Genomic DNA, 27,014 nt, shown 5'->3' on the forward strand with positions numbered 1-27,014 from the left:
AATGGATAGATTGAAGATAAAAACAACACAAGACAAAGAAGCTGAGAAATTTAAGTCTGCTCAATAGTGCCCTCTACAGGCACGAATAATTGCTCACGTATTAGTAGAAGAACATTTTGTTCCCTTTTTTTTTACATATGCAAATGCTTACTTCAACCTAGACAGGAAGCATATTTTACACCAATGTTAATATTAACAGGTATCTGTAGACATAATGAAGACTTTTCATCTAAAGAGCTTTATTTTTGTCATAAAAAGAAAGGATTTTGTTATTGACATTAACATTGAGAATGTCAATTTTTATCTTTTAAATGCAGGTTTCAAACCAAACTAGACTATTGATTAGTATTTTAATGAAATGCTGCACTGAAAGCTTTATGAAAGTTAAAATCTGCCCCGACTGGACAATTTAATGTCACAAAGTGGAATATAAGACTATCAATTGTAGGTCGCTATTATGTAAAAATGAAAAGTCATGACTCAAACAATTAGTCATAAAAATTAAAAAATATATCAGACATTAGGTACTTTTTTTTAACTTTTAGTAATAGGTACTTATGACAGAACCACAGGATTTATTTCAATGATTAAGAAATAAATTTATAAAATTATCAAAGGATTTTTATTTATTCTGTCATCTGTGCAAATTTAATTAAATTTACTGTAAATTTGTGGGACGTTTGAATCCCAGATGTTCCAGATGTAAAAAATAACGTAGTACTTTGCAGCTAACTTAGTTGTTTGTGGTAAGTTATTAAAAATAAGTTGTAGGAAGTAGCTGTGTTTGTGGTAAATACATCTAATTCCAGCCTTTCAGGAAAATATCTCTTAGTGAACATAAAGATTCATCATAAAAAAAATTATAAAAAAATGTCTCAACTTAAATAACCAACGTCACATTACGTCAGTGCAATTTAATTGAAGTATTATCCATTTACTGTATCTGTTTCTTTCCATCATTCTGATGCTTTTTTGTAGCTTTATAATTTGCTCCGAGTGAATAATGGTTGAAAAGACGGAGTCTGATTTCTGAACTTAACTGGCCATAAAAGAAAACTATTTTAGTATGACTAAACAACATAAATCACAGACAGAAGCGGCTTAATCACTATTTGACTGATTGATTAATTAGATAGACATCATTTCACTCTAAAATATTTCTATAGATACGTTTGGCATTAACGTTTTATTTTAGGTCTTGTTCAAGCATTTAGTGAAAATTATACAGCCTAACCCTACCACACCGCTTGAGAAGGCCGAGGAAATCTTCCTCTTATAAAGTATTTACAGCCCAGACTGAAACCTTTCATCAAGACACAAAAGAAGAACGAGGAGATCCCACTTCCATCTGCCCCCAAAATGAATGATGCTAAAATTAAGAGGAAGTCTCATTTAAAACTGTCGAGTGTAATATAGTGATGCAATTACAAGGAGCCTGGCTAAAGAGGATGCATGGAGGAAACGGCCCGGAGAAGAAGCAGAAGGAGCGAGACGCCAACAGGGATTTGGAAAATGAAAGACGTCAATCTGTGACAGAGCCGCCACAATTCATCACGCTTAGATACAGTACTTAAGTTTTTATTGATGACGGGTGGAAAAATTACAGCAAAACACGTAGGTCTGTAAAATATGTTGACGGTAACATCTCGGTGTAGCACTAAGCTGAACTGCAAAGCCTTAAAGGGGCAGTGTTATGTAAAATAGACTTTGTAACATTATAATGGTAAATCTAAAACATACTTGGAGTGTTGCCTTGATTCTTTCATGAATGTTTGAGGAATCTTTTAATCTCCTGTGGCAACCATTCATTCAACTGCGAAAATGCTCGGGTGTACCTAGCTCCGCCTTCAAGGATGAAGCTCCTCCTCCTCCTGTGGTTTCCAAGCTTCTGAGCTTCTGCCTCACAGAGCAGACTGGGTCCAGTTTTCCACTGTATTGTCCGGAGGTGAAGGTTAAGTCATAGTTGATATACATACAGCATTTTTATAACAACTGAAGTTAACATAATTACTTGATTGTGCTATAAAACGGCACTATGTGCTTGGAAAAGATATCAAAACTTTCACACGATCATTAAAAAAAATCAATTTATTGGGATTTTATGTGACAGAACAGCACTAAGTTGTGTACAATTGTAAAAAGTGAAAGGAAAATGCTTCTTGAACATGTTTGTTTTCATAAAAAAAAGAGGAGAATTAATGGCACTTGAATAACATTTCATCCCATTATGAATCTATTACAGTTCTCACTCAGAAAAAAAAAACTTTACTCATAGTAACAGTCACCACAAAACAACACCTGAAGCTACACAACATTCAAATCAATACTAACTTTTCCACTTGTATATTTTCTTAGAGTTTTTGTCTTTTTAAGCTCTGTGCGTTCCCCATGTGGCGTTGACTTGCCATCCACGTTTATCAGTGAGTTCCTCTTCTTCATTGATTGGTGGAGAATCCCCACGGCGGTGCTCAGGCAGGACTCTCATCTCCTCGTTTCAGGCTTGGGTGAGTTATTGAGAGGAGGCGCGTGATTTCCAAATTGAAGCCGGATAAAAGTATCAGGCTTTGCTGTTACCGCAAAGACTCCTCTGTCTGGTTTTTAGATTTCTTTAATGATAAACAGACCAAAATGAAGCAGGAAGACCAGATTTGAAATTTCTCCATCAGATGCATGCACAGATCAGACACTAGGAGGTTCTGGAGCACCTGCTGTTTTGTTCCTATGGACAAAAAAAGTGCCCTTCTTAAATCTTTGACAATATCACAGTATTTTCTTGTAGTATTGTGACTGTACTACAATTAGAAAAGTAACAATTAGAACCATTTACTACTTCTTTTTTATACAACTATATGGCTGTGAGTGTGTGCCGCAGCAATTATAGCCCCACAAACACAAATGCTGCTTTTGAGAAACATTCCCGTTTGTAAGACGCTTCTTCAGGACACCGCTCACATAAAGAAGTGTACTTTCAATCAAGTTTATTTGCATAGCACATTTCAGCAACAAGGCAGTCCAAAGCGCTTTCCATCATGAAAACACAAATCCATAAAAAACATCATACAGACATCAATTGAGAAACTGGTAAACATTAAGTTTTGTCGAGTGCCTTCGTCAAAATCATCAATACGCATCGTGTGTGTTGGTCAACGTCCCAGTGATTATGGGTGGAAAGCCACTCTGAACGGGTGGGGTTTTTTTTTAGTCTTGATTTAGAAGAGCTCAGTGTTTCAGCTGTTTTGCGGTTTTCTGGAAGTTTGTTGCGTTTTTGTTCCGTAACGTATCTGCACACAGTAAGTGGGTTTAATCAGATTTTCACATTTATTGATACTCTCATTGAAGAAAGTGGGGTGAAACATTTACAACTAGTTATCTTGATGTCACAGACAGTTTTTTTTTAAAACATCATTAATTGAGAATTCTTAGCAAGAAAGTTATGTATCACAACAAATGATACGATAAATGCTCTCTGGCTGCCTCTCTACTAAGGCAGCTAGAGGTTCAAGGTGCCCCATTTCCCCATTTGAGCATCTGACCACTAAAACATCTGTGCACGCCACTGGTCTTTATTCAACATCAGCTTCAGATTTCCAGTTTCTGCTCTGTTTTTTGTCGGTATGTTTGGATGGAAGGAGGATCCATGTATCTCCCTGTCCAGTCCACGGACAGGAGTCGCATAAGGTCTTTTGTGTTGCGAGCGTAACTTGAGTGGCATTTCAGCTGAAGTCGTAGGGGTTTCCTGCTGATTTATGAACGAATTAGTGATGTCCGTCCACGCTATTATTTAACTGAATAATAACAGACGTCATTTCCAAGCGAAAGAAAGTAAGGAAACAAACAAAGTTTATGACAGAAGTACCTTTCTGGGGCGGCTCTGCAGCTTTCTAGAACACAAAGGGAATCAGTGCCTTCCTGCTTTTGGGATAGTCTTCAAACTTAGCAAGGTACCATCTGCGAGGCGAGACAAGAAAAGATCCTTTCAGGGTGAACGTATGCACGCCCCGCGAGAGCGAGCTCAACTCGGCGTGCGTGTTATTCTTACTTGTGGTGGGCCACAGCCCTGTTGGCGAGGACCGCTGTGGTGAAGACGGAGAAGGCTGCACTGTGAGCCGAGCGGCCCGCCAGAGCGAAGCCGGCCCACTCGGTTATCTCTCCCAAGAAGTTGGCTCCGGACACGAACTCAAACATTCCGCCTGATGAAGCAGGAGAGGAGAGAAGGGAACCGTTTATGTGTTTGATGAAACAAAAAACAACCGCCTTGGAATAAAAAAAAAGACAATATACAACTTTAACCAGGTCGCTGTTCTGGAAGACGGAACCGTTGCATAAAATTACAAATAAACCGGATTAAAGTTTAGGGTTTTAATGTGACGAAAAGGAAAACAATTAAAGCAAATAGACTCTCCAGGTGCTGTAGGTACCTCCTCTTGCCTTGATAGCTAAACGTAGCTTTGAGGAAAGTGCGACTCTAATCAGTCAGCAGTCTCCCCATGTTTTACATGTTGAATGTTGTTAAACAACTTTTGAATATGAAAATACACAATTCTAGATAATATTGATTTTGTTAATCTGCTATGTTTGTAATCTGCAAATAAAACTGAGCTCACTCAAGAGAACAAAGTAATAAAGACATGATTTGCTGATCAGCTTTAACACGTCTGAGAGATTTTCACGGCCGATTTCACAAATAACACAATGTACCAGCAGTCCTCGTTTCTTAGCAAAATTTTGAATATCTGGGAAAAAAGCGTGTAATGAGATATTATTCTGTTTTGATTAGATGTAAACAGCATTACAGGACAGAAAATAAAATACACACACACACTTACACAAAACATTTTCCATATAAAGAAATCTTGTTTGGAGCCACAAATCTTACACGAGCTTTTGAAAAACAAGAAAACTATCATTTCTGAGAAATATCCACCATCGGTCCGCAATTTAACATCAGTTTTCAGGTTTTAAAGTGGAGAAAATCAATACACTGTATTCTACAGGCTATTTATGTTTGCAGAAAATGATAAGAAAAAACAGTTTTCAACATAATAAGGAATATCTACAAAATAATGTGAGGCATTTAGAGGCACAAAACAGCTAGAACCTGCATTTCTTATATATAATAGACACATGCATTTATTGTTTTTCTTAAAATTCAGTGACATGCCTAAATAATTTTCCAAAAGAAGTTGCTAATACTTCATTGTCACTTCTATTGGTGTTACTATAAATACTACAAAATGTTGTGAAGATATTTTAACATCAGGTTTGGTGATTCTTTACCGTTTTATCCAAAGGCATTAAGAGCAAACGGTAGAAGGTCTTTAGAGCCGCGGTTTCTAGTCAGTGTGACGGTAGGAAAACACTTCTGCGTGGATCTGCCGAGAGAAAACACTTTACCTCGCGGGATCTTGTAACCCGTCTCGCCGGGTTTCCTCAGGCTCCTCAGGATGTGGTCAGAGTGGATGTTCATCAGCCAGCCAATCAGCCAAAGAGCAGAACCTGGAGACGAACCCAAAGCTCTGTCAGCAGATATTATCAATCGATGATCAACAGTAGGGTCGTACGGTTTCCTTCATTGCTTTTCTCGTGTTATCCTTGACTAAATTTTCCACCGCTTAGGGTTGCCAGGTTGGGCAGAGAACATCCTCAATCTTCAGAGGTCATTGTGACCAGTTTTGTTGATGACGCAAATGTTTTCTAGCCTCCCTTATCCGACCGCTCCCTGAGGGGGATCCATCTGTGTTTAGATAGTGCAGAAGATTCAGCCTTGCAGAATGTAAATAGTACAGATAGGGAGAATGGGATTGCAGGGTACATTTTTACAGTCTTAATTTTAAAAACCCATTTACCTTCCACTTGGATAACGCACCCTACTTTGTGTCGGTCTATCACATAAAACACATTTAAGTTGTAAGGTGACAAAATGTGAAGACATTTGCGAGCCACTAGCGGCGTTTGCATTACAAATGTGCGCAAATCTTTGTCTGTATTCTTGCTAATGTCGGAAAAAACACAACTTCACAATTGCGGTGTTTCCATTAAATTAAATTAAAATTAAGTGTGAATGAGCTTTTTTTTAATGCTTGGTGCTAGCCCTCACCATTTGTCAGCCACCAGAGGAGAAGTCAGCCTCAGCTACACCGGCAGCCATTTGGGGAAATTGTCATTTTACGGAAGAGCAGTGGGTTCAACATGTTCGAATAACACTCAACGTTTTATGAACTTTGGAAAAATGTGAGAGCTTTGGTGGCACAAGCTGAACATTGTCCAAAAAAAAAAAAAAAAAAAAAAAAAAAAATACTTCCTGTCGTCCAATTCGTGGTTTTCACCACGAGTAACATCCGGTTGTTGATCACGTGACTCAAAAAAAAGTGTTTCCATTACAGTTCTACAACATGCATCTATTTCAGTAGGACTGAAAAACCACCTTGTCCCAGCGCAACAACTTTTTTTTTTTATCAAGTTTGTTCTTAATTGGCCTATTTTTATTCATTTATTTTCCAACTGGCGCAATTCTATTGTTAATGGCTCCTATGAAAGATCCGCTGATCAGATGGAAAACCCTCACCTGTGATGAAGCGTGGATGTGTAACCCAGTCTGCAGGGTACTCTGCATAGTGACTCAGGTATCGAACCTGCATGTAACCATTGTAAACGCAGAAGGCAAAGGCCAGGGCGAATGAGGCGAACGGTGTTGCTTTACCCCCTCGAATTAAAAATGGATAAATAAGGGTTCTGCAAAAAAATAACAAATAATAATAATAAAAACGTGTTAGATATTTTACAGACTTGCACATTTATATAACACACAAAGTTCCATACATGTAGGTAATAATATAAGTACAAGGACACAACTAACGTAAAGATTAAGTTTACGTAAAAGTTGTTGGTTACTTACCTTTGAACGTAGTGACAGAGGAACATACCAATGAGGAGCTGATTGGGTAATAGAGACGTTTTAGAGGAAGATGTCCAAAACACCAAACACAGAGGCAACAATAAGGAGGGCAGCTCCTGAATGAACCAGGCAAACTTCACATTAACAGGAAACCCATATTTGCTCGAAGCATACCTTCCGTATGGGACGTTTTGGAAAAGTAAACTAACGAATGTGAAGGCTGCCATGAAATACATGAAGTAAGCCATGCAGTCTAAAATATACAGCTCCTGCTCCTCCGAGGAGAACAGCCAGGACAGGAAGACGTCCATAGCAACGGAAAGCTGAACGATACCGGGTTAAAATTTTATGATACTGCTCCTGTTTCACAGGACATGAACTGGTTTACTTGCTGTCACAAAGAAAACGCAATGCCGACTGAGCGTACGAGAGGACCGCCTCGAACCAATCACTTTTCGAACCACATGCTGTCAGATGCTGTTGACCAATCACAAAACTCAGTTTTGCAACGACGTTACTCAACTAGAAAATATGGCCCATATCATGCCATGAATATTCAATCATTATTTGTTTAAATGATGTCAAAGCCTACCAACTATTTATGTTTTCATTATGAAATTAGCTTAACGTGATTTTACTGTTGCTGTGCACTTTTATAGCACTTTTAATACGAAAACTCCAGGTCATCCGTTGTGGATAAGCATGGATAATTAGCCAATCACACAAAAGTGTTTCTTAAAAGTCCACCTATCAGAGCCACCTACGAGCCAGGAGCTTAGTTTCACAGGAGAAGCAGTACGTCAACGCGGTCACCATATTGTGAGGGGCAAGTTCTCCTCCAACAATCACAAAATGTGTAATACTACTAGACGTGATCACAAAAAGTTTTTAAAATATTATTTAATAATAAATAATAATATATTATTACTTAGATTTATATTTTTTGGTGGAAAGAAAAGCACAAAAATGGAAAATGGAATCTGACCAAAGCTATTATTTACCCCTGACAAAAACCCTCCCGACCCCACTAGGGGCAAGGGTGTAAGAAAATGGATGGATAATTATAATGCATTTAATTTATTTAGTTGTAGGTATTGTTATTATTATTATTATTATTATTATTATTATTATTATTATTATTATTATTATTATTATTTCATTATTATTAAGCTTCACCTAAAACTCGGGACACACCGGCTTACTTATAAATATAAACACATTTTTTTTAGGCATATAAAGGGCCCCAGTGCCCTGGAGGGGTATCCTATTACTTCTGGCAAATATTATGGCTACCTCGAATTGGTCCTGATTCACGTGCGTCACACAGGCAACACGTTCCGGTGGTGATACCCAGCAGAGCAACACATCTCTTTCCAAAGGCTGCTGGTTGAAGATTTGTTTTGCCGAGTTTCAAGCCTCCTTTCCGTGCGCCCTGACTTCCACGTCGTTGCGTAGACTTTTCTCCAGAGTTCACTGCTGGTCCAGCATGGGGAAAAGAAGCCGACAGAGGCAGAAAAACCAGAATGCTAGCAGAGACGACAGAGACAACGCTGTAAGAGAGTCGCACTTCTGCTGTAGCAAATCCCGCTAATGTGTTTGGCTCAATCAGGAACGATTTAACGGCGTTTAAAGTAAAACTACGCCGCTTCTATGAACAGTAGAGATGCTTGTGGTTTGGAGGGTTAGCTAAACTTGCAAGCACTGAGCAGCAAAAGTGGAAAGTTTGCTTTATAGCTGCCATGTGTGTGGACAGTTTGTCACTCTGTAAACGTGGTTTCCTTCTTTAATTTAAGGCCTACAGTTAAAACTTCTTCTTTTTAATATCTACACGAGACATTGGAGACAATAATTTAGTCTTTAAAGACTTGCCAATCAGTTTAAAGGTTTAAAGTACGCTTGAAAGACAAATCTGACACGTCAAACTTCATACATGTCATTAAGTTTAATGCACATTTTTTTAAGCAGTTGCATTTAAAAACCCTGCAGGATTTCATGCACTATTCAGAGGTTTCCGCCCAGCTCCTAAACAGGCGTCCGTGTTTTCCAGGGCTGGGGAGCAGGCTATGCGGACATCATCAAGGAGAACAAGCTGTTTGAGGACTACTACAAGGAACAAGGCCTGATCCCAGAGGGAGAGTTTGACCAGTTCATGGAGGCCATGAGGGAGCCGCTGCCCGCAACCATCCGCATCACTGGATACAAGAGGTGAGCAGCATGGAGCTGAGGTCAACTTAAGGTCAACCTGCTGCAAAAGTAACAAAAATTATTTTCTTTTTCTTTATCCTACCATGTTGCAGTCATGCTAAGGAGATCCTCCACTGTCTGAAGGAAAAGTACTTCAAAGATATTCAGGAGCTGGAAATCGACAGCCAGAAGATTGAAGCCCCACAGCCTCTCAGCTGGTAAGTCTTTAAAAGGAAAAAAACCTGTAAAAGCTGTGAATTAGATTTTACAGATTAAATTTGTATTTATTACAGATTTATTAAGTCTGTAAATCAGATTTTACACATTTAGCCCGTAAAATTTTTAATTAGCCTGTGTTTAAATACAGGTTGGACCTGTATTTATTGCAGATTTAACCTGTAACACATACAGGTAAAATCTGTAAAATCTGCATGTTTTTACAGATTTGTTAAATCTGTACATCAGATTTTTGCATATTTAACTTGTAAAATCTGTAATTAACAGATTTTACAAGTTAAATCTGTATTAATTAATTAATTGATTGATTACAGGTAAAATTTGTATTTACCTGTGAAATCTATATTTATTATCTTTATCACCTGTATAGTCTGTTTTTATTACAGATTTACAGATTCTACAGATTTAACCTATAAAATCTGCAGTAAATAAAGATTTTACAGATTAAACCTGTTTTTTTGTTTCTTTGTTTTACAGATTTAACCTGTGATAAACCTAAGCTCTTCTCTCCAGGTATCCCGATGAGCAGGCCTGGCACACCAACATGAGCAGGAAGCTCATTAGGAAGTCTCCCCTGCTGGAGAAGTTTCATCAGTTCCTGGTCAGCGAGACTGAATCTGTACGTTTTATTTTTTTTCCTTCCCCCTGTTAATTAAAAACATTCCATTAAAGTCCGCATCACTTGAACATCCCTCAGAACTTTGCTTAATGTTTCTTTGCAGGGTAACATCAGCAGACAGGAAGCTGTCAGCATGATCCCTCCTCTGCTCCTGAAAATCGAGTCCCACCACAAGGTAAACAAATATTCATTTCTAATATTGAATAGAGAGAAAAAGTTGTTTTCCTCCTGTTTTCATCCACGTTGAAGTTATTCAGCTGTATTTCTAAACGCTTCCCTGTGCAGATCCTGGACATGTGCGCCGCTCCCGGTTCAAAGACGGCTCAGCTGATTGAGATGCTTCACTCCGATATGGACGTGCCGTTTCCAGGTGAACGCAGTTGTTAAAAAAAATAAATAAAAAATTTGAAAAATCTGTTCCCACTACATGTCCTAACTAGCGTTTAAACCTCCGTCTCGGCCGCTCAGAGGGCTTTGTGATTGCCAACGACGTGGACAACAAGCGCTGCTACCTGCTGGTGCATCAGGCCAAGCGCCTCAACAGTCCGTGCATCATGGTGGTGAACCACGACGCCTCCTGCATCCCCATGCTGCAGATCGACTCCGACGGCGGAAAGGACATCCTGTTCTACGATCGAGTCCTGTGCGACGTTCCCTGCAGGTCAGAGGACGCACCGGGCTGGAGTTTTAGGTGTTTTACGATAAGCTGTAAACTGTGGACAAGAGAGGGGGTTGTTGTACAAACACGGGAGACACAACAAGATAAGAAAATAAGATAAAACATCAGTGCTTTGTACCCTGACTTTACTTGAGCGATCTGCCGTAGCGTTGTGTTCAGCTTTGGGTTATTTGTTCTCTTAAAGCCAAGATTCCAAATGTGTTAAATCCAAAAAGTCACCATCTTGGAGAATGATTTGGTCGTTCAATAACAACCTACTTATCCCTTTTCCTTCTAGCTAAAACAGGAAAACGAATCCGTTTTCCTTTTCCTGGAAAACTTAATTCCCCCTCAGAGGGTCTTTTGAGTTAAAGTAAGAGTGCTCACTCTTTTTCTTTTTTTTGCATGTGTGTGTTGCCAATGAACAGCCGCGCACATCCATTCCTCTTAATCCCACAAGAATGGTCCGTCATTTGGTAAAGAATTAAAAAAAAAATCATGAATTGAGCTTCAGTTAACCATATAATTGCGCAAATTGGAATTACGGAAATAAATTTGCTAATTTTGAAAAATCTCATATTCACTAAAAGATTGTCTTTGATTTATTTATTTTTTTTTTGGCTGTATTGCGATGGAAACGCCATTTACGCATCATGTGAGTCACACGGTCAGAAGCCAGATGTTGCTAGAAGAAGATGTTTTTTAATGACTTCTTGCTCGAAAAAACGTATTCACGTGTGATTTTTAATCGTGATGAAACGGCACCATCGTGAAATCATATTTTTTTATTTCGGCGGAATACCGACGCCGTTCTGCGCACGTTTGTAATGCAAGTGTTTTTCGCTAGGTGTTGAGCTCAGAAAAGTGATTAAAAATGACTCATCTGTTCCAGAAAACAAAAGAAAGGCAGCATCACAATGAAGTTTACTCTTCAGGAAAAATAAATGGATAATATTTGTGTTAATGGAGACGAGGCTCGTTCTCCATTCAGGTATTTCCAAAGTGATTTTTCTTTTTTTTTTTTTAAAGATATGTCAGATCCTTTAGCCAAAACCAAACTGCAGCAGTTTGCAGAGCTGTCTGAGTTTGGTCGGCTCCAGAGCGGAGCCAAGAGGGACGCTGCCAAACTCAACAGGGGCAGGAACGAAACCAGACACAAACTCATCAGTCTGCCGAAACCCGAACTGTCTGGAGGTTTTGGTTCTACAGGTCGATGTGTTGACGGGTTCTGCCCTGTGTTCCGCAGCGGAGACGGAACCATGAGGAAGAACATAGACGTGTGGAAGAAATGGACGACCAGCAACAGCCTGCACCTCCACGGGTGAGTCGGACGTTTCCTCAAGGAAGACGAAGCTGAAGTAGAAGAGGAAAGACCCGTTGGTGTGGCACTGATTTATAAAGTTGGCACCAGTGCGTTACCTGTGTGTGTGTGTGTGTGTGTGTGTGTGTGTGTTGTAGGCTGCAGCTGCGCATTGCGGTGCGTGGCGTTGAGCAGCTGGCTGTAGGGGGGAGGATGGTGTACTCCACCTGTTCGCTCAACCCCATAGAGGACGAAGCCATCATAGCGGCACTGCTGGAGAAGAGTGAAGGTAACAGACACTTTTCACATGTTTAGAGAAGTTTTTGTAATTTTTATATCCCTAAAAAAACCAAAAAACAATCAAACCTGTAACTTCTCGTCATGGCAGGAGCGCTGGAGCTGGCGGACGCATCCGCCGACCTGCCAGGACTCAAGTGGATGCCCGGGGTTACTTCCTGGAAGGTACTGCGAAGTGTATCTGAATTATTATCATCATTTTTTATTTAAGACTTCAGCATTCAAAGTTAAGAATGAATTCTATCTTGTTTTTGTTCTGTAGCTGATGACCAAGGAGGGCCAGTGGTTCTCGGATTGGTCCGAGGTTCCGAGCAGCCGCCACACTCAGATCCGTCCCACCATGTTCCCACCCAAAGACCCGGAGAAGCTGGCCGGGTTGCACCTGGAGCGATGGTACCAGTTCACACGCTTACGTACGGTTCACTGGAACAAAACCAGAAGGAGTCTGCTCCGTGTTTTTGCAGCAGCCTGTTGCAAAGCGTTAGCCTTCTGCTACATGGTGCCGAACACTTTAAAATGCAATTTTCTAAAAAAAAAAAAAAAAACGCTAAAACTTAAGATTCTTTAATTAGATGCCAAGTTTTCTCTGGCTGTAATTGAGCAAAGTTATTCCCCCCAATTGGTGCGTTGCCATGTTGAACATGAGGCTTACAAAAGGTGCAAAAAGATTGATTCAGCTCTCTATAATAGTGATGGTTTCATAAAAACATGGACAATCATGGTGTGGTAATAAAATAGAGGTGGGCAATATGGAGTTAGTTACATTGTAACGACAATAAACATAAGAACTATTTATTACTGCCTTTTTGGGTAACGGCACACAGGAACTGCTTTTAGTGTTATTTTCAAATTTATTGACGTTCTCACTGAACAAACAGTGGATAAAATTACAAAAACAAGGTCAGGCTGTCTGAGCAAAAACCAAAAAAAAAAAAAAAACCCTCCAAAGTGGTGTGACCATGTTTTATTCTCAAATATGGAGACAGCCTTATTCTAATAGTGTAACCTCTTGTTTCAGAATATCATGAGATCAATTTAATTTCAGGTTGGAAAACTTACCTAACTTGCTTGTTTTGTGTGTTTTTTTTTTTTTTTTTGTACGACTTTAATCCCTTTGAGCAAATGAAAGTAATTGTATTGCTTGAAGACTTATCAGATTTAGACCATTAGAAGGAGCTGTTGCCTCACAATTTCAAAGCTTCTTTTGTCTGACCGGTTTAACGACGTCGTGGCTTTCTGCCAGCAGGTGGCGCTCTAACAGTCACAGCTGAAATTGATGTTTCTGTGTTTTATTGTCAGCATGAGGATTCTGCCTCATCACCAGAACACCGGAGGCTTCTTTGTGGCCGTGCTGGTGAAGAAAGCCCCCATGCCGTGGAACAAAAGACACCCCAAGGTGCTTCAGACAAACATCCGTTGATCCTAAACAAAACCCCACAAATACACACACACATACACACACACACGACAACTACATAACGCGCCCGCTAACCTCAGCCAGGTTTCCTTTCTGTTCATTTTTATTTTTTCTTGCCTCGCCTGCAGCTGAGGAAGAGCGCTCCGACCCAAACCGGAGGCTCGCTGGCAGCAGACGTCCCCCGTCTTCTCCCCGAAGGCTTGGCGGAGGAGACGGAGGACGGCGGCCCAGGAGGGAGAGGAGACGGGGAGACGGAAACCGCAGGAGCTCCTCTGGCTCAGGAGGCTGCTGGTAAACAAGATGCTGTGTGTGGGTGAGTCCCATTTAGCCAATAATCAAGAGAGAGGTGTCCACTCAAAAAATGACAAACCCAAATCTAATTGAGATTTTTTTTATTTTTTTTTTTATGAGCAATTACAAACTCTGTATGTATAATCTTGGTGTCAAAATAAAGCTAAAAGCCAGGAGGATATGTCAGAAGTGTAAGCATCACAGCAGCTGCTTTAGTTTTAGAGAAAATGGATGGAATGTAAAATTACTTCTTTTTTTTTTTGCCTTTTTGTCATTATACAGTATATAAATCTTTTAGAACTATTCTAAATATGGCTACACACTTTTTGGAAACCATAGATCCACACCATCTCCGCAAAGATAGATACAGCTAATGTAAAATGAATGTAAAAAATGTTTTAGTAAAAAACAACAACAACAAAAAAAACCTTGGCGTTTTGCCCTCGGCACAGATTCGCAACATCTACAAAACTGGGGATTTTCTTTTGTTTTTACTAACTAAACTAAAATGGCCTGCTTTTGATTTTTTTTCATTGCCCACATTGATGTTCATCCAGTTTTAAGACAACAATAAAAAATTGTTAAATTGAAGTGTATTGTTTGGAAATCCAGTATAAAAAGAACAATTGCAAGAAACTTGGGCACGGTTTTCTAAGAAATAAAACTAAAACCACCAAAATATATACATTTTTTGGCTCTACCAGAGCTCCCTACAATGTTTTTGATACTTTTTTGGTACTACCAGAGCTCCCTACAATGTCTTTTTGATTCTGGTCACTGATGTCTGTCCCGCAGCTTCTCCAGCTGTTGGTTGTAGATTGATTAACAAGCTTTATTAATTTTATATCTGAGGAACTATTAGAACGATCGCCTTTGTGTCTCTCAGACCTCCACCATCTAAAAAGCAGAAGCTGTTTGGCTATAAAGAAGACCCGTTTGTGTTCCTGACTGAAGACGACCCAGTCTTCACCTCCATACAGTGAGCAACTCTTTGGATTCTGGGTAGAAATGGTGTTAGCATGTCGGTAAAACATGCTAACCCCCCTTTCGTCTTCCTCAGATCGTTCTACGATCTGTCTCCTGACTTTCCCAAGCGCAACGTTCTCACCAGGACCCACGAGGGCAAGAAGAGACACCTGTACATGGTGTCCAAAGAGCTGCGCAACGTTCTGCTCAACAACAGTGAGCGCATGAAGGTTTGTGTTTTCTCTTTCTCTCTCTCTGCTCCCTCTTCCAGCCATCTGTGTCTTTAGCTTTTTTTTTTTTTTGTCTGTATAAGTTGAGTTATATTATGATGAGGGAGACATTAAAAGCCTGATGCATAAGCAGCTCATTCTGGGAGAAAAAATATATCTGGTATTGATCCGCTCTGTTGTGCATTAAGCTGTTTTATCGCAGCAATGCGTCACTTTGGCCTTTTGCTCAGTTCGTGCGTGTGTGTGTGTGTGTGTGTGTCGTTGTGACTAAAGCAGCGCAAACAGATGGGGCCCTCTTCTGTCCCAAATCCCTCTGGTTCTCTACCCTGTAACACCTGCTCAGGTTGGTGTGTGTGTTTTGCAGATGAATACAGATTCAGAGAGAGAGAGAGAACTCCTCACTATTCATATCATGACGCGACTTTTTTCCCCTGAACATCCTAAATACTTGTTAGAGCTCTGAGGTTGGTTTGTATGTAGCAGAAAAAAGGTTTTTTTTTTTTTTTCAATTAATCTGTGTCTTTGTCCCTCTGCTCATCTTTCATTTTCTCTTTCTTTTTGTTCATTTTTCCGATCCGTTCTTGTCAGTCTTCCTGTCTTCTTGATCCATTGAAATTAACATCTGCATAAATCCTGCTGTTAGTTTGCACGATCAGAGTATGTCCACCTTTATCAATGCTCTCATCGCTGCCACAACAACACACACCCATCTACTTGTGGTTCTGATCTCTTGTAGAACCCAATGTGACCAGTGAAGAGTCGTTCCACCTATCTGCCCTCTGTTAAAATCGGGTGGTGGAGGATTTTTGAGATGCATCATTTAAGATTGGAGTTCATTACAAAATAAAGATTTTTTTTTTCTGGACTTTTCCCATAGTAGCTTAATGCAATGTAATGAAATAACTTGTCTTATTATGTAATCCTTGTGTGCAACATGTCTGTGGTGGTTTCGTGTCGGCCTCACTTGGCTCCGTTTTGCTTTTCTTCTCAGGTCATTAACACCGGGGTGAAGGTGTGGTCTCGCAACAGCGATGGAGAGGAGTTTGGCTGTGCCTTCAGGCTGGCTCAGGAGGTAAACACACACACACACACACACACAAACACACGGAGTGCTTTTTATAGAGGCCAGTCGTTTGCAAGTTACAATTACCCTTGTCAGATTTCCACAGTGACCCACCAGTGTTTTCACGGAACTTTCAACTTTTTCCGGAGTGAAAATGATGCATTGATCTGAGCCTAAATAACAAGCTTTCCAGAAAACTGAACCCACATTCATTTGTGTTTTGTCGAAACACAGTTTACAAGGCTTGAAATGTTGAAAAAGCTTCAACTTCACTGAGGTCTTTTTAAGGTTTGGAAAGTGCTTGATTTCTTTATCAAGTCCTGGAAACTGTACAGTTTTGCAATAAAGTACAACATATGCTTTGCACTGTGCTTCCCTACCAAGATGGCGCTATGTAAACTATGGATAACGATAATAACTGATGTCATATAGTAGTGAACTGAAACACGCAATGTCTTAATGAAAAGTAAGAACTGCAGTTATGGTTGTTTCAAAGAATTAACTTCCAGTTTTTCCACATTTGAAGCATAAAAACCTGTTATAGTAGTGTTTTCTATTGATCTCTTACTCTGAATATTGAGCTAAATTCTCAGACTTCTCTTTTGATTTAGTGTTAAATACCGATTAGGTCATATATTGAGATATTTTAGCATTGTTTTAGATTTGGAACTTGACCTTGAATGCCGTCTTGGAACCAAACGACTACCAAAATGTTCAAACCGTCTCATTCTTGTCGTTCGTCTTTAGATCCTGTGCTAAAATTTGAACAGTTGAATAAATTTCTTCACAGCCTCTGCTTGTGAGACTGTTTTTTTTTTTTCAGTTTAAATGTGTGAGAGACTTTTCAAAACATGACATTTAGTTCCAAGTTTGAAAATGTACCTCAAAAAGTGCTTGAATTTTACTTTGGTGAAAAGTGTCCGAACTCTGACTGACTTCACTATCCACCATCTCATCTTTGACCTTCTCAGGGCATCTACACCCTTCAGCCTTACATTCGCTCCAGGATAATCAGAGTGAGCGTGGAGGACATCAAAGTGCTGCTGACGCAGGAGAACCCCTTCCTCAGCAAGCTGGAGGACGACGCGCACGCTCAGGCCAAGCAAATGGGTACGCCCTGCCAAGTTCACGCCGTACCTACTAGCTGCTCTTAAAGTACAACGTGTTCATCTTCCGTCCTCACAAAAAAAAAAAAAAACGCTGACGCGGCATAAGTTATTCATCTGCTCCTCGGGTTCTAATTAAAAGTAGCGAGCCTGGTTAGAGCTCCTCATGCAGGTATAGAAATAGACTCTGAAATGATCCTCTATCGCTTTGTAGTCATTAATCATCGTTACGTAACCGTCTTTCTCCGCAGGAATGGGCAGCATAGTGTTGAAGTACATCCCAAACCCCAAGTAAGCCGCCTAAATCTTCGTCTTTACAAAACGTATTTTCAAAGTGAAGTCGCGGTTTGTGGCGCTCATACCCCCTCCGACCCTGTCCTTTTCTGTTCGACAGCAACCCCTCTGAGCCTCAGTGTCCCATCCAGCTGTGCGGCTGGAGGGGAAAGACGTCCATCCGAGCCTTCGTCCCGCGCAACGAGCGCTTCCACTACCTGCGACTGCTGGGCGTGGAGGTGTTCAGAGACAAGCAGGGCCTGGGGCAGAAGAGCAGGGACGGAGCCAAGGAGGAGGCGGCGGCAGCGACGAAGGCGGAACAAGAGGGAGAGTTGGAGAACGGTGATGAAAACGGATCACTGGAACCAAAGATCGAGGGTGGGAACAAGGAGAGCAGCAGCAGCTGAAAGACACGAAGGCCGCCGTGACAGACTGATGACTGATTGGAGCTCTACGTGTCCAAAAGAGCATAATGTGCCTCTGGTCAACCACAAGACCAGCTTCATCTCAGTTATGAACTCCTCCTTTGGGAGGTTTCATTTCAGCTCCCCTTCAGGAGTTATATTTTTAGTTCAATGATTTGTATTATTATTATTTTCTGTTCTTTTACCAAACATAATTCGCTGATAAAGTGGTTGGTTTTTTTTCCCCTTCATTCTGTTTTAGATACCCACAAACTAATGTAATCATAAGTTCAAAGTTGATTAAAAATGTTGATATGGTTATATTTATTTATTTTTCATTTGCACATTGAAAACTGGCATTTGCACAATCTCTAATCCTACCAGCCTAATAAAGGTGAATTTCCAGCTGTAGGCCATATGTTTAGTCTCTGGAAGAAACCGATCTAGTAACGTTGCCATTGTCCAAACAACTGAACGCCATGGCTTTCAACCAGAAAAAGATTTAGGCCAAGACTGACCCTCAACGCAGAGGCATTGATGCATCATGACGTCTGCTCCAGTCTGTTGTGGTAAAGAAAGTCCCAAGCTCTAAATCTATGTTCTGACCCTCATGTGGTTAATGGAAACGCAGCAGGTGTCGCCTGTATCTGTCGTTCCAGTGGCCCCAGTGGGTTGAGCCCATCATTCCAGGGTCTTCCCAGACTAGATAGGCTTCCAGTCTTTCCACAGAGTGGGACGTCCATGTAAAACCTCCAAAGGAGAGGCCCAGGAGGAGTCCTGATCAGATTCGTGACCTAACTTAACTGAATTGATTCGATGCAGAGAAACACCAAGTCTTATTTAGCCTTCCTCTAAAGAACGACAGTCCTCACCACATCTCTAAGGCTGAATCCAGCCACCATCACTTCAGCAACCTGTGTCTGGGGTCTCATTCTTCTAGGTACGATACATAACCACAGAAATGTGCAAATTGAAATGATGAAAATAAATTCGCTTAATGGAAACAAGAAAATTTACGAAAAACTAATTTTTTTTTTCCAATTAAACAATTAATTTTATTGAAAAACCATTGTCAGCCATATCGAAACACTTTTGTTCCACATCACACAAATTACATGATCAACAGTCGGATGTTACTGCTGGCGAAGAGGATGACCGGAAGTAGTTGGAGGATAATTGGGTTTTATTTTTTATTTTTTTGGAGGTGGGGGGACAACGAGGAACTTGCCTCAGTACGGAGCCCTCTAGGGGACATGGGGAATTTTTTTTTCTTTTTGCGTTCCCTCGCAAAACTTACATCAAAAAGGTTGGTGACCCTTGTTATAGGACTTGGCAAGGGGACACTTGAGTTTAAATGTCTACTCAATACTACTACAGTGGTGTTGCGATGTATCTGATAAGTCAGATCAGATACAATGTGCAGTTAGAAATCCAACAAGGATGTTGTTTAAAACTAAAGTTTCATTTTTATTGCGGTTTGACTGCTGTATTTTTAATCCTACTGAACACAAAATCAATGTCATTCAGCTGTGGGGATGGAGAGAAAGAAGAGAAGATGACAGAGGAAGAATGAGGACAGACAGGGGAAGGCAACAGGTTGGTTTGATATTGGGTGGAAATGAGGGAACAGCTACTTCATCCCAAGCAATAATTTTTAAACTGTATTTTTAAAAATTGTATTAAGAGCTATAATTTTTTTACAACTAATATATAATGCTTTTCTTTTACTGTATGACTTAGTGGAAAACTCCACAGACAAGGGCTGAAGGAGGCAGACATGAGGTCAGTGACGGCATCAGTTAAACCTATACACCAGGATCAATGTAATTATTTTATAAGTGCATGAATAAGGGAGAACAGAATGGAAATTCCACTCAGTTATTTTATTGCTAACTGAGCCTTTTTTTCTTTTTTCTTTTTTTAAGTTTAAAGTGTAATATCAGTGTGAGCAATGAACATTATATTTAATATTACATGTATTCTCTCTTCAGGAGAATGGCAGTGCTAGAATAGTGATGCTGTTGAAGAGAGGCGAAGAGACTGAGGAAGCTCAGGTGAGGACTTCAGTTTGTTTATTTAAATGTGTATTAACCTGTTAGGAAGTTTTAAATCAACTCAATTTTATTAAGAAAAGAGAAGGTCAGGGAGTAGATAGGAGAGCCAGATGGGTTAGGTGGTGACCCGCTATTCACTAGCTAACATTCTGGCAGCGTATTATAACTGTTTATCACAGTTTATAAACTGTAATAAAATGCTACATCAGTGAATGGGATACGTCTTTATGACCCATATGTGTTGCATGCAAGTGATAATGACCAAAAAAACACGAACATTACTTGGAATGTTAAAGCAATTTTGAGAAATTTTTTTTTATTTTTATTTATTTTGTATGCATGTATGTTTATATACAAGATTGAATTTCACCCATAATAATAATAAAATGTATTTATAGTTAGATTTTTAATTGATACAAATGTTCAGAGCCACCTAGTGGTATGATGACATAATGCATGCAACCGATCCTCCAGGCGCTCTCTCGGCTTCCCCCACCAGAATTCTGATGGACGCTGGTGGAGGTAGGTGGAAGTGAAGCAGCTTTACACTACGTTTTTTTTTTTATGTCATATTTTTCTACTTCAACACATCCATGAAATATTGTCAGAGCATATACCATCAGCTGATATAATTTGTAGTTTTCCCGTGGTTGGGCTGGAAAAATATGACTTGAGCTGCACCAGTTGGTGTTCATGGCTGACCACTAAATCATGATGCTAACTGTGTTTACTTTTGTTTTTCTGCCTTGAACAGGCCACGCTGGATGGATGGATGGATGGATGGATGGATGGATGGATGGCAGCGTCTTGCTCTTGTTTATTAGCTCGTCCTACAGCCATGACAACAGCTGTCATGACAACCGGCCCCCTCAACCTCTGCGGCGATGGGAGAGAACACGGGAGGACAGAAAGACCACAGAGAGCATCCTGTACTCTTTCATGCTCTCTTTCTTTCTACACTTATCTGCTTTTTGTGTGGTCGGTCTGGTGTTTGTTTTGTTGGTTGAATGTGTGAAAGTGTGGCTCTGGTGATTCAGGAGAGCAGCTGTCATGTCGAGTACCTTTGGCTTCGACAGATCTGTCTTGAGAAGCAGAGTTCTGAGAACAGAAGAGTCTTTACCCAGTGATAAACGTCAGAATTGAGCAGCAAGGTAACTGTGACCTTATGACTAATTCTTACAAAGAAATGCAAAATAAACTGCATATTTTGTCACACTACATCTACTTTACTGTTTTGCATGATTTACCTTAAACGATACCCAACTGTCTGAATACTCCCAGGATACTGAACTTGACTTCATAACTTGGGATTGTTCTTGCTTGACAGTTTGAACAGCAGCATGTGAAAAGTTACAATTTTGGAACATTGTTATATAACCCAAGTCTTATATCTCCACAACTTTATTCCTGACCTGTTTGTTGTTTAAATTTGGAAGATGTGAGTGAATACTTTGAGGAACCTTACTGCAGTCAAGGTTCGTCATGACTGCAGTAAGTCATGAGGAACCTTGACTTACTACCCCAAAAGACATACATCTTTTGGGGTATGTCTGAACGAGTTTTTGCAAAACAGCCTAAGCTCATTTAGATTAGTTTTCAAATCTTACCACAGATTCTCAATTGGACGTAGGTCTTTACTTTGACTGGGCCATCCTAACACTCAAATATGCCGTCATCAGAACCGGGAGCTTTTAAAATGTGGCAGAGCTAAAACTGCATATGATGCCCCAACACCACGAGTTGTTCAAAAGGCTCAGCTCGTTATGCTAACACAGAAAGGCTAAAAAAAATAATAAAAAATTACAAAACAGGACCTAGTGGTAAAATGAACAACCTGAATGTCAAGCATCTCGCCGCTTTCATTGAGGTTTGGGATATAAAACACAAACCGCTCCTCTCCGTTATTCAACACCAGCACCTTTATAACAGCGCCCCCGGTGGCTGGTTGAATCAACTTTATTGGCGTGATGAAGTTGGCTAGATGCTGCAGTTTTTTGGGGTTTTTTTTTTTGCGTCGTGTGGAAAAGCCCTGATCTAAACAGTTTTACTGCAGCGTTCCGTTGGGGGTATGTTTTAGGATCTTTCTCCTCCTGGAAGATGAAACTCCAACTCAAGTCTTTTGTGGCCTCTAACATGCTTTCTTCAAGAATTACCCTGTACTTAGCTTTGTTCTTTCCAAAGAAAAAAACCCCCCAAAAACAATCCATCTTGCCGCCGATACCATGTTCCAATGTGTTAAGGCTGATGTGCAGTGTTTGGATTCCTGCCACACTTTTGCATGTTGGCCAAAAGGTTCAATTTTGATCTCATCTGACAGGCCAGATGTTGAAAGGTAAAACATCTGCCACAGTCTCAGGTCTTCAGGGATCTTCCCATCAACCTTTACTAGCCTCTCTGTTCCTGCTGCAGCAAAGCATCCCCCACAGCGTCATGCCTTTTAGGGTGATGAACGCTGATGGTTTCCCACCACACACAGCGTTTTGCATGCAAGCCAGGTCCTGTTTCACTCTTTATCACACACCGATGTTTGTGGTTGCAACACACACGACAGCTGTGTTTCCATTGGCCGTATAATTCTGCAATTTGACATTTCTGGAATTAACTCGCTTAACGGGAACGTGCCAATTTCGAAAAACTCATTGTTTGGTAAAAAGTTTTGAATGAGGTGGGAGGTTTTTTTTTTTTTGGCCGTATCAAAATTGGTTTATTTAGCAAAACTGCAACAGAAACACTTATCCCTCATCACACGAGTCACATGATCAACAATGGGATGTTGTCACTGGCGCAAATCATGAAGAAGACGACAGGAAGTAGTTGGAGAATCACAGGGCGGCTTTTTTTTTTTTTTTTTAGAACTTATTGCTTAGACAAACTTATACCTGTTTGATTTCAAACTGTGTTTCTTATTTAAGAGAAATGCTGCAGTTGCGAAATTTAGTTTTTTCAGCAATGCATAAAATGTAGTTGATTAAAATGAATGGAAGTCAAAGTCCTCAGTTGGACAGGACAAGTATTTGTGTGTGTATGTCTGAGTTATTACAGCTCGGCCAATCTTTGTGTGGTCCTAGTGTGTGTGTGTGTGTGTGTGTGTGTGTGTGAGTAATGACCTCTGCCTTTTCACCTCATCCTTAAAAGGCATTAAACATTATCAACGGCTTCATCTAGCCAGGACTTTCTTTTTTTCCTCTTTGCCGTCGACTGAACCTCTCCACTTTCTCTACCGTTTTATCCTTTATTTTACCCTTTGAAGTTCCTCTCCTCCTTTCCTGTTTTTAATCTCTGTTCAGATAAATCAGTCTGCTCTGCCGTCTAATTATTTTTCTCCAGGAAAAGCTTTTTGAGAGCACTCCAGTACTGAAAAAAAAAAATGTTTTTTTCCCCCTCCCCAGCTTTTAATCTCAATTTAAGATGCAGCTTTTTTATTTTCCCCTCAATAGACTCGTTCTCATCGAAAAGATGTTGTCCTTCTCCTCTCCGCCTCTGTGGAGGATGTTGAGATGATGCAGGCAGACGTACATTTCTTTTAATTGAAACAGCGGCTTCCTCGGAAAAACATTTGGTTTTCTTAGAATTGGAAAATAAAAAGGTCATTGTGATCTACTAGCTTTCTGCTTAGATGAGTGAACCTGCACCATTTCTTTTAAATATTTTTATATAAATTTGTGGTTGTGGTGCATTTTGGACTTTTTCCACAAGTAGAAGATTCCTAAATCTGAGTTAGTCGTCAGTCATTAGAAGCTGCGCTCTCTTAATCTCTAAGGAAGATTTGCAGTGTTACTTTTCTTAATTGTAATCTGTTTTAGTCAGATATTGTGTGATAAATGGATAGCTTGGTTTGAAATGTATTATTGCGATAAGCGATAATATTGTTTTGAGACCATTTTCTTGTAATATAACGATAATGGCTTAATAATGCAAGAACATACTCTGAGATCAATTAAATTCTAATGAGCATTTAACACTGGAACTGGACGACATTTTAAATGTCCAAAACAAAAAAAGACAAAATGACAGAAGCAACAAATAAAATTAATTATGAAGTCTCTGTAAACAAAATTATATTTTTAAAAAAGAGTCAGCTGAGACCAAAGCACCAGACCGAAAACTTTTATCATCCAGTTTTTAGTAGAAAGAGAGAAAAGAGAATAACGATAAATCATGCGAATGAAAATTATTGAGCTCGTTTGAATTTATAATGCTATTAATTGATTTATTGCGACAGGCCTTTGGACGCCTTAATGGCAAAGTAAGAACTGCAATTTGTCAAGAGCACCACTCAACACCTTTCATTGCTTTTTACTCTCAGGTCAATTAGCTACGGTTCCTTCACATAATTAACTTGACGTATTTCACATGTTTTCATGTCATTTCCAGTAGTGTTTTCTATCGACCAGCAGGTTTCTTATTCTGAATCTTTAGCTAAATTGTCAGACTTCTCTTCTGATTTATTGTTAAATAGTGATTAGGTCACATAGTGAGATGCGTCGGCATTCATTTCAGTATGTAAATGGAGCTTGAAAGCTATTTGAAAATCTAATAACTTGACCCAAATGTTCACAGAGCTACTCATTGTTGTCTTTGTACGCCAGATCTTGTGCAAAAGAGTTTGGAAAAACAGATGCATTTCTTCACAGCCCTGTCTTCTCAGATCTTTTTAAATCCATTTTTAACATCTTTTTAAATGTGAAAACTGATTTCAGTACAGTAAATATTAATCAGATAATGCTGGAAAAGTTTTTAGATGAATGAAAGAAATCTTGATTTCAAATATATAAGTGTTAGACATGAAATGGCAAACAAACATAATATAAAAACCATCCTATTAACCTGATGGAAGGAGCCAAATATTAAATCTCCATTATTCAGATCAAATATATATGTAAAGTGTGAATATATAATATCTAATTGTCGAGGTGTCAATTAACTTGCGTCTAATTACTGGAGGGAAAACCTTCTGGCAGGATTCGTCCTCAGTCGTTATTTATTTATGAGGCAGTCGATCCAATTCCTGTCAGAAGCAGATCAAAGTAATTTTTGAGATAAGTGCACATCAAAAAAAAAAAAAAAAAAGGGGTTTCAAGGCATCTGACAGCCATCCACTTCAAGGACCGGTTTCCACGGCTACGTCGAAGCTTCACATGTATAGACGGAGGCGTGCCATGCGTTTACCTTCTAAAGACAACATCGGCGCGCCGTGAAGATGATGTGACTTTTTGACGTTTTCACAGAGTTTTACTTGAAGGACAACAACATGGACAGCAGGAAGTTCAGATTGAGTAGATTTTGTCCACACAACCCGTGGAGGATGACCGACACCATCGTCTTCTTAAAACAGTGTAACATCAAAATGTAGAAGGAAATATGGGATTTTACTCCACGTCTCCATGGCGATGGCACTTAAAGTACCACATTGTAGCTCTTTTATCTTTGTTTTTCTTTACCTTCCTCTTTCTCCTCCCATCTTCATCATCATCACCCCCCCTCCACTCTGGTTTGATGCTCTTGCATAGTTTATCCCCTGTAGCACTCGGCCTTGTGGAGACGCATATATATCTGGGATTATATAATCAGGCGCTTACGCAACGCTAAAAGAGACTGCAGGAGGCAAATTGACATACACACACTTAGAGGGATACAGAGTGCGGTGGCGGCGGTGTTGTGTGTATGTTGGGAGAGAGAGAGTGTGTGTGTTTATCTGGTGTTTCATGTTTGGATTAAACCAAATCCCACTCCGTTCTCTCTACACACAACTGTTGGCCCTTTTAAAATCCTCTGGTAAATCTCTGGTTATGGGCTTTGCCTCTGTTGTGCGAAGCCAGAGTGTGTGTGTGTGTGTGTGTGTGTGTGTATCCGTGTGTGTGTGTGCACGTGTCCAGTTTTTACATGTCAGACTTTTAGCTTATTTTCTACGACGCAACTCGTTTGGGTTGAGGTTGTTTGGTGTAGAACAACCTGTGTGTCCTCATTGTCTGTCAGTCGTTTTTGTTTGTTTTGTTTTGTCCAGACACACTTCTAATGTGAGAATATTATACATTTAATGTGCATTTTCTTAACCAGGTATCAGAAGTTTCTACCACCTAACATATAGTGTATCAATCATTTACTGTAATTTAGTACATAAACTTTAATGGGGCCAAAATCTTTCACTTGCAAGTTCTCATTGGTCACAAAACTAAGATTTGTTTAATTTTTTTTTTTTAATGTAACATTACATTTTATGGGTATTTTTTATTTGTAGTTACAATTTAACAATATATTGTATTTAATGATACGATATATTTCAAAATAATGCATAAAGTTGTCTGATCATCGGTGAAAATCAATCTATGAATTTTTGCAGATCTGATTTAAAAAAGTAATAGTTTTGTATGTTTGTTTTATTAAGAGGAAGGCAAACTGTTTTTCCTCACCCTAAATTTTCCAGATTGATTTTCTATTTTGTTAGGTTGTAAAACATTTTCAGACTTTTCTCAACAATAACAATGAGATACGGCTTTGATAATTTGGCCAAATTGAACTAGAGGCCTGCTTTGGGGCATAAAGACCCAGGACGTTTGTTTTGTGTTTTACCGTGAAATTAAACTAAAACAAAGAAATCATCATTGACTGTTTCAGTGGAAAACTTCACCAAAGATTTCTAAAATTAAAATTAGAAAAAAGTCTCCAATGGCATCAGTCGTCCGTGCTGGGAAAAACAAACAAACAAACAAACAAAAAAAAACATGCAATTTTGAATTTGAATTTTTAGTGTGGATATATTTATATGTGTATTTGGCCAACTAAACTGAGTAAAATTAGATACAGTGTGAAGATCACACTTAGTCACAACAGGGTTTTTGCTGGTTCCACCAACTCCAAATTAAGACTTTTTAAGACCTGACCTTTTTTTAAGACCTGATTCATGACAGAAATATATTTTAAAAAATTGCATACTTTGTATAGTAGCCCAAAGTTTTTTTGCACAGAATGCAGGTAACATCGTCTGGATTGGCAACAGAAATGAGCCAGTGGCAAAATTGA

At 39.5% G+C, this 27,014-nt stretch overlaps 2 protein-coding genes and 1 long non-coding RNA gene across 7 annotated transcripts; 2 read left to right on the top strand and 1 right to left on the bottom strand.

The window, feature by feature from the left end:
• Positions 1–1,562: 1,562 nt before the first annotated feature.
• On the bottom strand, positions 1,563–7,346 carry srd5a1 (steroid-5-alpha-reductase, alpha polypeptide 1 (3-oxo-5 alpha-steroid delta 4-dehydrogenase alpha 1)). 5 transcript variants are annotated; one of them, XM_015056046.1, is made up of 6 exons: positions 6,896–7,345; positions 6,566–6,732; positions 5,395–5,496; positions 4,040–4,190; positions 3,857–3,948; positions 1,563–1,939 (listed from the first exon to the last, which is right to left on the bottom strand). In XM_015056046.1, the coding sequence occupies exons 1-5, from the start codon at positions 7,204–7,206 to the stop codon at positions 3,882–3,884; spliced, it is 798 nt and encodes a 265-aa protein (XP_014911532.1). In that variant the 5' UTR covers positions 7,207–7,345; the 3' UTR covers positions 1,563–1,939; positions 3,857–3,881. The 5 variants fall into 5 exon arrangements, with proteins under 5 accessions (XP_014911532.1, XP_014911533.1, XP_014911530.1 ...); XM_015056047.1 differs by lacking the exon at positions 1,563–1,939 and adding an exon at positions 2,075–2,719 and having other exon boundaries at positions 6,896–7,346; XM_015056044.1 differs by lacking the exon at positions 1,563–1,939 and adding an exon at positions 2,075–3,281 and having other exon boundaries at positions 6,896–7,346.
• LOC106961930 (uncharacterized) lies at positions 2,478–3,723 on the top strand. Its single transcript, XR_001427857.1, has 2 exons — positions 2,478–2,569; positions 3,415–3,723. It is a non-coding gene; the product is annotated as an uncharacterized LOC106961930 (long non-coding RNA).
• Positions 7,347–8,181: 835 nt separating the features above from the next.
• On the top strand, positions 8,182–18,350 carry nsun2 (NOP2/Sun RNA methyltransferase 2). Its single transcript, XM_015056048.1, has 19 exons — positions 8,182–8,447; positions 8,943–9,100; positions 9,193–9,297; positions 9,830–9,935; positions 10,039–10,110; positions 10,221–10,305; positions 10,404–10,596; positions 11,840–11,914; positions 12,052–12,182; positions 12,282–12,355; positions 12,453–12,583; positions 13,490–13,586; positions 13,736–13,920; positions 14,785–14,877; positions 14,959–15,094; positions 16,086–16,166; positions 17,129–17,267; positions 17,515–17,554; positions 17,658–18,350. Exons 1-19 carry the CDS (start codon positions 8,382–8,384, stop codon positions 17,941–17,943), a joined length of 2,253 nt encoding a protein of 750 aa, XP_014911534.1. The 5' UTR covers positions 8,182–8,381; the 3' UTR covers positions 17,944–18,350.
• Positions 18,351–27,014: the final 8,664 nt, after the last annotated feature.

This window comes from Poecilia latipinna, unplaced genomic scaffold (genome assembly GCF_001443285.1).
Source record: "Poecilia latipinna isolate Pla-1442-1.1 unplaced genomic scaffold, P_latipinna-1.0 Scaffold1350, whole genome shotgun sequence".
Classification (NCBI taxonomy): Eukaryota; Metazoa; Chordata; class Actinopteri; order Cyprinodontiformes; family Poeciliidae; genus Poecilia; species Poecilia latipinna.